This window comes from Schistocerca cancellata, chromosome 4, assembly GCF_023864275.1.
Source record: "Schistocerca cancellata isolate TAMUIC-IGC-003103 chromosome 4, iqSchCanc2.1, whole genome shotgun sequence".
Lineage (NCBI taxonomy): Eukaryota > Metazoa > Arthropoda > Insecta > Orthoptera > Acrididae > Schistocerca > Schistocerca cancellata.
In genome coordinates this window covers 512,198,120-512,211,504 of record NC_064629.1, presented here as the reverse complement: position 1 = coordinate 512,211,504, position 13,385 = coordinate 512,198,120, and the positions used below count along the sequence as shown (strand labels likewise).

General features: G+C 38.8%; 1 protein-coding gene across 1 annotated transcript in view; it reads left to right on the top strand.

The window, feature by feature from the left end:
* Positions 1-13,385, top strand: part of LOC126183409 (glycine dehydrogenase (decarboxylating), mitochondrial) — a 316,896-nt gene that overhangs the window by 279,849 nt on the left and 23,662 nt on the right. The window contains exons 16-17 of the mRNA XM_049925357.1: positions 2,018-2,228; positions 11,848-11,955. Of these exons, the coding sequence (XP_049781314.1) occupies positions 2,018-2,228; positions 11,848-11,955 (319 nt within the window). The remainder of the gene's footprint in view (positions 1-2,017; positions 2,229-11,847; positions 11,956-13,385) is intronic.

The following is a 13,385-nucleotide window of genomic DNA, read 5'->3' as shown; positions in this document are numbered from 1 at the left end:
TGTGCTGTGCATCACATGGTGATTGACTTCAGTGACGTCTACAGAACCATAAATTTTGAATTTCCCATCCAAGATCAGCTTTTATGATCTGGATAGATAGAGGCTCTTCCTGTGATGTATCCACCATTCCGTAACTCTTTCGGTCACAATCTCCAGTGCCTGTTCCTCACTTGCTGTTCTCTCCCTTTCCACTTCCCTTCACCTGTTCTTACCCTGTCTCAGTCCTCTATAGCACCCATCTGTTTCCTACTACATATAAACTTCCCTCTTGGAACATTTCCTTATTTCCCATGTATCATTCCTATTATACATTCTCCTTCAGGTACTCTCACCACTGTCTGTTTCTTCCACCAAGCCTACTACTTAACCTGACCTTACACACAGACACTTCGTCCATGCCAGGATGGGCTCTCCTAAACCATATCCGTCCATTTCCTCCTTCTCCCCACTGATTCACCTCCTCCCCCTCACCCCCCGACTATTTTTAACCATCCATCCCATCTGAGATTTGTACTCATTGTGAGTTGATAGCGTTGTGAGAGAACAGTGTATGTCTAATCTGTAAAGCGAATGTGTTTTTAGTTAGCTCTGACAGAGCACTCTGTAAGTGGTCCAGCTCATGTAACAACAACAACAACATCAATAATAATAATATATCTTTACACTATAATACAGTAAGTAGTAGGAAAGTTTTGTCATACAACTATGACCCATAACCCCCCCCCCCCCCCTACTTGAAACATGGGCACAGGCTGCTCCTTCCTCTGTGGCACAGTCATTTGTAGAGATGCTAAATGCTTCAACATAATATAGAAATTTGAGGCAGAGGGAACGAGTGCTGTTATACTAATTAAGGTAACATGGTTCTGTGTATATCAACTCTCTTCTGAAATTTATTTTTTCTCAGAGTTGCACTGTTCACATGCTATTCTCAAACATAAATATTAAAAACATTCATGGGCATTATCATGATTTTCTTGTTTCAGTTAATGTGATGTGGCAGATTTTTGTATAAATATTAATTTATAATACACATGAATTGATTTAAATTGTGCACTTGTATCACTTGCACTATTTCCTGGCATACACATACACACACCACCAAATGATTGCCTTTTTATTACTCGTTTAACTTTTTTTACTTCATTCCATGCTCTGTGCTCTGACAAGCAAGCCAAACCTCCATTGCTATCTATCAGGGGATACCAATGCTTCCTCTTTTTGCAAGAAGTGGCACGTATCTTGCATTAAAAAAAAACAGGATGCTAGTGGTGGACTGCCAATACATACAATGATGTCCCTCAAGTAACTTTGTCTAAAAGACAAACTGAGTGAGGTGGCACAATGGTTAGCACATTGGATTCATATTTGGAAGGATGGTGGTTCAAATCCATGTCTGACCATCCTGATTTAGATTTACCATTCTTTCCTTAACTCACTACAGGAGCATTCTGGGATGATTCCTTTGAAAGGGTACAGCCAATTTCCTTCCCTATCCTTGAAACAATTTGAGCTTGTGGTCTATCTCTAATTGTTCACAGGACTTTAAACTCCAATCTTCCTTCATTTTCTTCTATAAGCCAAGCAGTTCCAGTGCATATGTATATTCCTGTCTTTAATTCAGTGCTTCAGTAAATTGATAGGTAGTATTCTATCCTCTTTAACATCTTGCTCACCTGAAAAATAACAACTTGAATTGCCAAAAAATCTGAAATATGGACAATATCCTTTACTAACAATGCATTTTACCCAATATGATCATCATTTACTGATCTTATGTCAACTATATGATCCAAATGATCAGAACTAGTAGTCAGGGAAGGATGTAATCCATGTTGCAGTGATTTGATGCATCAAGATGTCATTTTTTAACTTCAGATATGTCAGATCTCTACCAGGTTCAGTGCACTCTGACTGGACAATCAATCCTTTTAACCTCACAATCTTGCATCTATTTTCCTTGTCTGCAAGTACTGCATTTCATCTGACAGCTCTCACTAAATACTGTTTTTTCCAGATGATGGGCCCAAAAGGCTTGAGGAAAGCAACCCAAGTTGCCATATTAAATGCTAATTACATGAGTAAAAGATTAGAAGATCATTATCCAACTTTGTATAAGGATCAGCGAACTGGACTTGTTGCACATGAATTCATAATTGATGTGAGAGATCTCAAAGACAAAACAAATATTGAAGCAGTAGATATAGCTAAAAGACTTATGGATTATGGTAAGTCTAATTTAATTACAAATATTCAATAACCATATATTATGTGCACACATTGAGAGACACTATTGAAATACTAGTAATCAGCTACCAAAACATGTACAACAAAGTCAGAGTTCGAAGCACTCCTAAAAACATTGGAGCAAATATAATACAGGGTGAGTATAAAGTTTTTCTCTGATTGCAAAAATTTATTTCTAAGGATTTATGCTAGATAGAGCTGTGCAGTTTGTTCCAAATGGCAGCTTAACTTATAACATTTTTTGGAGACAGTTCTACATGTGCTCCAATTGTTGCTTGTAGAACATTTAGATGATACTCAGTGTCTCTTCATGTCTCTGCCAACATCCCTTTCACCACTGCCTCTATAGCATGTATTCATGTCATAAGAGTTTGCACATCAGGAATTGGTGAACAGAACACTTTATCCTTAACACAACCCCACAAAAAAGTGAACACAATGGCCATGATGCTGGACTGTCTCCACTGATCCATCTGTCCAGAAAGGATTCATCCAAACAGTTAGCCCTCCAATGTGACAGTGCAATATCTTTTAGAAACACTACCCATAATTGAAATTCCTGTAACTGAGCTGCAACATAAGGTTTTAACATGTTTAGGTAATCTGTTGCCATAGTATCAGGCTCAGTGAAAAAGAAAGGTCCAGTAATTGTGTTGGGCATTAACCCACACTTCACATTCCTTCTTGGGCTGTCCCTTATCTGCTGTATCACAATATGTGGGGTCTGTGAGTCCCAGATCAGAGCATTATGCCTGTTTACTTTCCTGGAGATGTAAAAAGTCATTTCATTGGGAAAATAAACTTTATTAAGGTAGTTATTGCCTGCATCAGTTCATTCCCGCATTTTCCTAGTGAATTTGCCACTTCTGGGCCTATCATCTGGCTGAAGTGCTTGCAGGAGTTGCACTTGACCATAGTGCTGCGAGGTATGCCTATTTCCTTGGTAATGTGGTGTGTTGATTTTCACAAACTGCATTGAAATGCTGTATGCACAGCATCAACAGTGTCATCACTCACTCAATTTCCACTGCCTCTTGCCTTATCACCAACACTAGCAGTCTCTTTAAACTTCTTTAAACTTTTTATACCATTCTTTGATGCTATTCACATCTGGAAGATGTTGACCATAGACACTTTGGAACTCTCACTGAACTGCAGTAGGCAAATGCATTTCATTAAATCACAGAACAAACTGCACTTTCTCCTGCATAACTGCCATTATCACAACAACACTCCCATCAAGAAGAAGGGTAGCAGAAGTAATCCAATTTCATTGACTTCCACATGTTGTATTATCTTAAAATGTACTCTGTGCTCATGTATAATGAAGTACCACAAACAGAATAGCATCTTCCATGCTAATCAGCAACCAATGTAGATTCTGTAAACATCAATCATGTGAAACCCAACTCGTGATTTTCTAATATGACATCCCGAAAGCAGTGGATTACGGCAACCAACAAGATGCAGTATTTCTTGACTTTCAAAAAGCATTTGACTCAGTACCATGCCAAAATGTACTAATAATAGTGTCATCATAAGGGTAACAAAGATAACAAACAAAATGTTTGACAGGATTGAGGATTTCTTGGTAGGGTGGATACAACAGGTTAATTTAGATGCGGAAGCATTGAGAGGTATTTAAGTAACTTCAGGCATGTCTGAGGGAAGCGTGTTGGGATCCTTACTGTTGCAGCTGCATGTTAATGACCTGGAAGATGATATTAATAGTAACCTCAGATGTTTTGCACATGATGCTGTTTTCTGAAGTGCAGTACTATCCGAAAAATGTGTAAAAATATTTAGTCAAATCTTGATAAGACATCAAAGTGTTGCAAAGGTTGTCAACTTGCTTAAAATGTTCAGAAATGTAAAACAGTGCCCTTCTTAAATTGTAACAAAATATTATCCTATGACTACAATATCAATAAGTCATAGCTGAAATCGGTAAACTTATACAACTCCTCTGGATTAAAACATATGTACGATTATCAAATTGGATGTTCAACAGGCTTAATCATAGGTGAGGCAGATAAAATCCTTGTTCATAGGTAGAATACTGGGAAATGCAAGTAGTGTACAAATGAAATTGCTTACCAAACAATTTTGTGCCCCATTTTAGGATATTCATCATTTGTGTGAGCCATACTGAAAAGGACTTAGTGGACAATGAGTGTATACAAACAAGGAAACAACAAATGGCCAGAGGTTTACTTGACTCATAGGAGAACATCGTTAACATGCTAAAATCCTGAACTGGCAGATGCTTGAAGATATATATGAACTATCACATTACACCCACTTACAAATAATCAAGAACCAGAATAAGTGAGGAATATTTAACAGCTCCCTATTTATTTTATCATAGGGACTGCAAATACAAAATTAGATTAATTACAGTTGGCACAGACACATTTAAGGAGTACTCATACACAAATGATGTAGATGTATAAAACATATTAGTAATTGTCAGAAGACTTCAATATGACATATGTTCAAGGTAAGATTTGTTTTGTGTGAAACCAATTAGAAATAAGTTAAAGCATTAATATCTTGAAATACTTTCATGGTGAGTTTGGTGATAGTTATTTAAATTTCAGCAAGGAAATGTAGTAAATACAAGAAACTTTACTTTGATTATTACCTTAGTTGTAGTCAACAGCTTTTCTGATAAATATCATCATGTGAGAGAAACATACTAAATTTGTGGATCAGTTCTATGAATGATAAGATGTTTTTGATTTAAACCAGTAAGGTCTTCAAGCAGTCTGTATTCATTGTAGGAGATGAGTTTGAGCTAATTCTGTTGAGAAGATTGTGAAGATTGTGTAAATATGCTCCAAGGCTCAGTCAGCTGTACGGGCAGTTGCTCCACCCTGTTGGAAATAACTATTGGTCTTTTCCTCCTCCATTAATTCTGCCACAAATGGTTTCAAAATGTTGGCAATGTAATGTGCCAGAATCATCATCTGATGAAAGATGATGGGACCAATAATGTGGCATGCAGACACTGCACACCAAACCCAAAACTTCTGATCATGCAATGGTATTTGGTGGAAGTTATGCAGATTCTCTACTGCCCAGAAGCTGTGTTTCTGTGAGTTTCCAGAATGATATTTGCACTCTGCAGCGGAGTGTGCGCTGATATGAAACTTCCTGGCAGATTAAAACTGTGTGCCGGACCGAGACTCGAACTCGGGACCTTTGCCTTTCGTGGGACAAGTGCTCTACCAACTGAGCTACCCAAGCATGACTCATGCTCCATCCTCACAGCTTTACTTCTACCAGTATCTTGTCTCCTACCTTCCAAACTTTACAGAAGCTCTCCTGCGAACCTTGCAGAACTAGCACTCCTGAAAGAAAGGATATTGCGGAGACATGGCTTAGCCACAGCCTGGGGGATGTTTCCAGAATGAGATTTTCACTCTGCAGTGGAGTGTGCGCTGATATGAAACTTCCTGGCAGATTAAAACTGTGTGTAGGAGACGAGATACTGGCAGAAGTAAAGCTGTGAGGACAGGGTGTGAGTTGTGCTTGGGTAGCTCAGTTGGTAGAGCACTTGCCCACTAAAGGCAAAGGTCCCGAGTTTGAGTCTCGGTCCGGCACACAGTTTTAACCTGCCAGGAAGTTTCTTTCTGTGAGTTCATATAACCACTTAGATGAAACTTGGCTTCATCACACATAAAGAACAAATCCATGTCCAAGCCATTCATTGTTATCTCGGTGAACTGAACAGCCACTCACAGAACTGGAGGCACTGATGAGCATCTGCTGGTTTTAAAGCAAGAACAACACACACTCAGTAGGGTTGCATGTGCAAGTCTAGGTGGACTATTCGTCAGCATGATCAGTGAGATATGGCGGTCTCTTGCAACAGGCATCAGGTTGAATTGTTAGGACTCTGAAGCATATTCTGCTGAACTGCAGGCACATTTTCTGGTGTGCAGGCACATTTTGGACTGTTTTTTGACTTGTTCAAAACAGATCCTGTTGATGCCATTTTCAGACAAAGCATTGCATGGCACTGTTTGCTGGCACTTTGACACCATTAAACTTCTCAGTAAACAACTGACCACACTGTTTTCATGACTTTGTTGTCACATAACTGTCCACAATAGACCCCTACTACTCATCTGTGAGTACTGTCATGCCCTTTGCGCTGCTTGACTCACACTGACACAACTTGCACAACACTCAGAATGGGGTGTGGTTATAGCATACATTCACATCCAACCATATCCACTCATCTGGACCTCTTTTATTCACCCCATGCCATAAATGTGATTAAAATTGATCCTTCATGCAATGATAAAACAAATATGAGCTTCTTTGGGTGTAATAAGAAGTAATATAGTAGAATGGAAACTTTCCACTGGCAGAAGATTGACAACTAGTGCCATGCAAAGAATCAAAAATCTGATCAAGAACTAAATAGATATTGCGCATTGCTTATAATAACATATTGACTGAACTGCTTCTAAAGACTACTTACATGTTATCTCCCAACTTGGGAACATGATTTACTGGTAGCAGCAAATCATGTTCAACAGGTTAATCTGCACTTATGTACAATGTGTAAATATGCACTACTGGTCATCTCCAAATGATCACTACCCAAGACACATAAAAAGATGAATTAAATCATGGTCTATTGATAATGTTCGGTGTGCGTGTGTGTGTGTGTGTGTGGGGGGGGGGGGGGGGGGGTGTTTGTTAAGGAGAAAATCATCACAAAGTTATGACAATATTTTATTCTGCAATTTTGTGCTCACACAAGAAATAATATTCAAACCTCTCCTGCTACAGTGTGAGAGTAGCACACGCAACAATGTGGGCATACAGGGACATGTGAGAGCAACATGTTGTTTGTGTCAGAGCTATAATCAACTGGAGTGAATACAAAATAGTGCTAATGATAAAATAGTGCACGTTTGTTGTTGAGTATGTGAAGCATAATGTATGAAAAACATTTACTGAAGTGTTTGAGGATGTAAGTATGAGGGAAATAATTGACGAAAATCTTAAATCTGTGCATTATCAAAAGTACTTTAAGCTCTCTTCCTTAGAATTTTCTTAATTAATTAACTGTTGTTTAATTCATTTATTTCTGTTCTACTGTTTCAAACTGGGCATATGCTACTGTTCTCACCCGATAGATGGCACAACTTGTCTTGTTTTTGTAGCAGCAATGTAAGCCACTGGCCCTCTTACTCTGATGTTGTTCCTTGCAAGGTGTATGTACCAAATACTGGAACATTTTTGATTTTTGACTTGAACACGTTTACTCTAAACTTTGTCTATTGCCTTCTCAAATTGTAACTTTATGTAAGTAACCTTTCTATGTTGTGGCATTTTTGGTTGGTTGATTGATTCAGAGGAGGGGACCAAACAGAGAGGTCATCAGTCCCATCAGACGAAGGAGGGATGGGGAAGGAATATGGTCATGCCCTTTCAAAGGAACCATCCCTGCATTTGCTTGAAGTGATTTAGGGAAATTGTGGAAAACCTAAATGAGGACGGTCCTAAATGTGAATCCAGTGTGTTAACCACTGCATCATCTCACTCGGTGTGACATTTTTCATCTCAGTTAATGTTTCTGTCAAACTTATTTTTCTATGTATTATTTTATGTAGCTTCTAAATTTTCATTCTGATGAAGATATCCTTAGAGGTGTTGAAACCTAGGTCATGTATTAAACAATTATTTGCAGTCGGTTGGGTGTGTTATTTCTCTATTGAAACTTATATATGGTTGCTGAAAAACAGCCATGTTCAAAATCGTGAAATCTAGGACTTAGAGTAAAAATGGTGTGGAGTCTCCTTTGTACTGAATGAAAACGATTGTTATCTGAATCAAGTCCAAACATCAGATAACACTGGCCAGGTGAAAATTTTCCTGTAAAATAATAATAATAATAATAATAATTTATGATGCCAGTTAACTGTGCAAGTGGGAAATCTAAGATTGAGGTGTCACAACTTCATTAAATTCGACCTACATACACTGATGAGTGTAAACATTGTGACCTCTGCATACCATGAGATTGAATGCTGCATGGTGGTGTTGTGGGCAAGTGATGTGGTAAGGAATGTATACAAGCAGATTAGATATGAATGGGGAATCATTCTAGTAACAATATGGCCTGAAAATGGGGAAATCCACTGGCATAAGAATCTGTGACAGAGGGCAAATTTTTATGGCCTGACACCTGGAATGCACATCTTGGAAATGGTGAAGTTGATCTGCAGTTTGCATGCTAGTTTGTGAGCATCTATGGAACGTGGTTGAAGGACAGAGAAACCACAAGTAAGCAAAAGAGTGTTGGACATCCACACTTAATCACAGAATGTGGAGGTCAGAGGCTTGCCTACCGTATTTACTCGAATCTAAGCCGCACTTGAATCTAAGCCGCACCTGAAAAATGAGACTCGAAATCAAGGAAAAAAAAATTTTCCCAAATCTAAGCCGCACCTGAAATTTGAGACTCGAAATTCAAGGGGGAGAGAAAAGTTTTAGGTCGCACCTCCAAATCGAAACAAAGTTTGTCTAATTGTAATATGAGACACAATTTAGCTCGAATGAATGACGATACAGCTGCAGTAGTTTGGTTCGAGTCGTAAGCTTAGCAGTTAAGCTTTACCAGGTAGCCATTGCTACGCGTCAGGCGCTCCGTCCGTATTTATACGGATATCCTTCCTTTTTCACGTGCTTCGTATGGTTTGAATTGATTGCTTATTTTTATTTGATCTGATAAGCGCCGTTTTCTTTGTTATAGGTGTTTACGTCACTCTAAGCTGAAAATGCCTTACTATACTGTGTCATGCATTGTTTGTTGCATTCTGATAGTGCGTGTTTACGGCCTGTCGCCGCTCGCGGCATGGCTTGCTTTTGTGCGCGCTACCACCGCTTACAAATAAAAAATAGAGAGGAATCATCTCATTAGCGAAACATTTGTTGTTACTTACACTACTGCTTTCTTTTGATAATGATCAACAAGAACCAAATAATAGACTGCGTATGATAGATGATGTTATGAACGAAATTTTAGCGAAAATTTTTCTCCGTTTGAAAATCTTTGCAGGCGCCTCTTTAGTTCATTACATTCTGCACAGAAATTAGAGTCATCTTAGATTTAAAAATCTAGTCAGTTGCCGTGCTTCATTTCTGACTGTATCACTATTAGGCATAAGAATAATACGAATATAAACATGACATGATATGCATATTCTTCCGCGTTTGCGGTTGTCACACTCTAGTTTCGTAGTTTATTAGGCAGGTGCCAGTTCTGTGCCTACAAACCACTAGTCCATAATTTACAGGAATTGTATGACCTGTGTGTAGGCATCTGGTGCCACGTACCTCTGGAAACCTACCATGGACTTACTGAAACTATGTCACACACAATCACTGCTGTATTAATTTCCAAATGAGATAGTAGCAAACACGAAACAATACATGGCAAGATGTTTGTATTCGTATTAATCTCATGGTGAAGAGAATACTGCATGTGACTCACAATTCATAAAAGTTCCTTCTCACAGGTAGGAAAAAAATTCAGAACGTAGAGTTGGCCATATTGACAAACATCCCAAACAGTCTTGCCAGTCGGATTTTCTTAGTACATTGAAATGCTGCTACATTCGAAGATCAACAATACAGAATTTGCATTTACTTCGTTGGATAATGTACCAAAATGCAGTGGTCGAAAGTCTGGGCGGAGGAAAAAGGCTCGTCTTCCACCTTTTTTTTTTTTATTTATTTACTGACACAGAGGTTTTGGTGCCAGTATTTATCTTTGTGCCTACAAAGCATGCCTGTGTAGCGCTACATATATTCGATGGCAGAAGTTAGTTGTGGCGGCACCCACCAACATTTTTCAGAACTCCCGCTTGCTTTGCACTCGATTCTAAGCCGCAGGTGGTTTTTTGGATTACAAAAACCGGAAAAAAAGTGCGGCTTAGATTCAAGTAAATACGGTACTTACTTGTCTGTAAAGCAGGATAGGTAGCAGTCTATGGCAAATGTGATGACCAAGTATAATGCTGGTGCAGACAAAGATGTTTTGGAGCACATTGTTCAGTGCTTGTTGTTGACCATGGAGCTCTGCAGCAGATGATGCCTATATTTTGTCATGTTGACTCAATGGCTTTGTCAAGTATGATTGCAATGGTCATGGGATCATCAAAATTAGACTGTGAATCAATAATAATGTTTCAACAGTCAGATGACTCCTGTTTTTGCTACTCCAGGTCAATGCTTTTCCAGATATGCCATCATCCATGCAAATGGCTGCCCAAAACATCCACCATGCCAAATATGCAGGCTATTGGGGGCAATATTGTACTACGGGGCACTCGCCTGGGCTCCCATGGAACCTGTGTTAATAATCAAAGGCACCATGACAGCTGTTGACTGCATGAACATTATTATGGACCACCTGCATCCCTTCATGCATGACATTTCCCCACTGGTGATGGCATCTTCCAGTACAGTGATTATCTGTGTCACAAGGACAGAATCATGTTGTAGTTGTTTCAGGAGCATGACAGTGAACAACAAATTTGGATGATTTGAACCCACTGGAACACCTCTTGGTCACTATCAGGTGCCAGTTCTGTGCCTACAAACCACTAGTCCATAATTTACAGGAATTGTATGACCTGTGTGTAGGCATCTGGTGCCACGTACCTCTGGAAACCTACCATGGACTTACTGAAACTATGTCACACACAATCACTGCTGTATTAATTTCCAAAAGATGGACCAAAATGCTGTTTAGCAAGTGGTTGTAATGTTTTGGCTCATCATTGTATTTATCCCTACAGATTTTCTTTCATGCATGAGCCTAAAGCTTCCAAACTAACTTATTTGGTTCTGCTGATGGTTTTCAAAGGAAGTGGTATTGAGACATTTGGATTCTCAAGTTTTTATTTCTTCAGATTATGCCTGGTTCAGCTTGTCCAGCTATTTGAACTGATGGTACATCCACCATTATGTAATAGAAAATCCTGATGAATACATTGAATAGTTATGGCTTAATGGGTTCCAAAACATAACACAATATTTTCCTCGAACTGCTAATACTGAGCAGTGAGTTTGGACTCTGTTTAACCTATTTGAGGGCAACTGACAGTAGACAAGTGACTTATTGTGCAACATAACACTTACACATACAACTTTGGCATCATGTTTGTTGATGAGAGGATTCTCAGCAAAGGCAGTAAAATCTCCTCAGCCCAGTCACCTGCTCTCTCTCCCTGAAAATCTTACCTATTGGGGAAAGTCAGAGGGTCAGGTGTACTCAAACATCTACATCCACATACATACTCAGTAAACCACTATACAGTGGAAGAACTAAAGCAGAACTTTGAAAATACTGTTGCCATATTGCCACCATTCCACAGGCAGACTTGTTACATGAGTTTAACAGTTTGATAAATTGCATACAATGCTGCATTGATGTAATTGGTCGCCAATTCATGTATATCAAAAAGTAACATATATAAACTACACTTAAAAATTTCATGCATTATTTTACTTCAAAGTATTATTTGGTTATAAATACAACAATTGAAAGCATGTTGTTTTGTTGTTGAACAGGATTCCATGCACCTACTATGTCGTGGCCAGTCAGTGGGACACTTATGATTGAACCAACAGAATCTGAAGACAAGAAAGAACTTGACAGGTTCTGTGATGCGCTTATCAGTAAGTGTATTAATGGATATCATTTAGAATTAAATTAAGATTTGGTTGTGAACAGGACTGAGTTTTGTCAGCCTTTCTTTTTTCCATTTCACTTGGAATGAGTTTCATATGTGGTTTCTACGAGTGTTGTTGTTGTTGTTGTTGTTGTTGGTGGTGGTGGTGGTGGTGGTGGTGGTGGTGGTGGTGGTGGTGGTTTTTTTCCTTGTTATGGAAAATCTTTGCTAAGGTTATTACTTGTATGTGTCCCCTTGAGAACATTATTATGGTCCTACTACAGCCAGAAGATACACTTGCAGTTACAATGTGGTCTTCTTTGAGGGTTTGAGGGATTAAAGGGACCAGACTGCTACGGTCATCGGTCTGTGGTCTTCTTTCACAGCTTGTGATAGGATAAGATCATTGCATAGCCTTACCAACATTGGTCCCTGAGCTCTCATTTCTTCTTCTTTTATATAATTACATCTACATAATGAGTAACTATTTGTTTCTTCTTGTATTAACAGTGATGTTATTTTTCTTTTGTTGTTTCATGCTTACCAACTAGGTGTTTCAATGTTGCTGCATGCTTTTCTTATTTTATTGTTAGATTTTCCTTTTATGCAGGACCTTTTATTTCTATTGAGAGCATTAAAGAAAGTTCTTTTTTTACAGTTCAATTTAATGACTGTAGCTGCAGTGGTGGATTTTTGTCTACCAAATACTAATATTGGCCAACGGCATTTCTGCAGTGGTAACACTGGTTCCCATTACATCACCAAAGTTAAGAACTGTGCTAGCACTTGGATGGTTGACCATCTGGTCTGCCAAGTGCTGTTGGCAAGCAGGGTGCACTCAGCCCTTGTGAGGCAAACTGAGGAGCTAATTGATTGAGAAGTTGTGGCTCCAGTCTCGGAAACTGACATACGGCTGGGAGAGTGGTGTGCTGACCACGTGCCCCTCCATATCAACATCCAGTGACACCAATGGGCTGAGGATGACACAGCAGCCAGTTGGTACCATTGGGCCTTCATGGTCTATTCAGGAGGAGTTCAGTTTCTTAAACACTAATATTTGTGAATATATAGAAACATTCTGGAAAATTGATACTGGTGAACAAGTTTTATTAACTGTGCTGCTCATGACACAGTTCTTTACTTTATGTTGAGTATAATTCAAGAATTTTTGTCTGGCAGATTTAGTACTGAAACACCACCTCACAAAAAAAGAGTTTACTTGTAACATAAGAATTGCTTAGAGAACATTTGCAATTTCAATAGCATTTGATAAACCACTTTCTGGGCAAGCAAAGTCCATTATTTGAGTTGTGATGTATTGTATGAAAATTAGCATCAAATATGTAACACTATCTGTTATTCATGGAAAACTTTTTGGCTAATCAAAGTAATATACATATATAATCAGTAGCCTACTAACATATCAAACCACTGCAG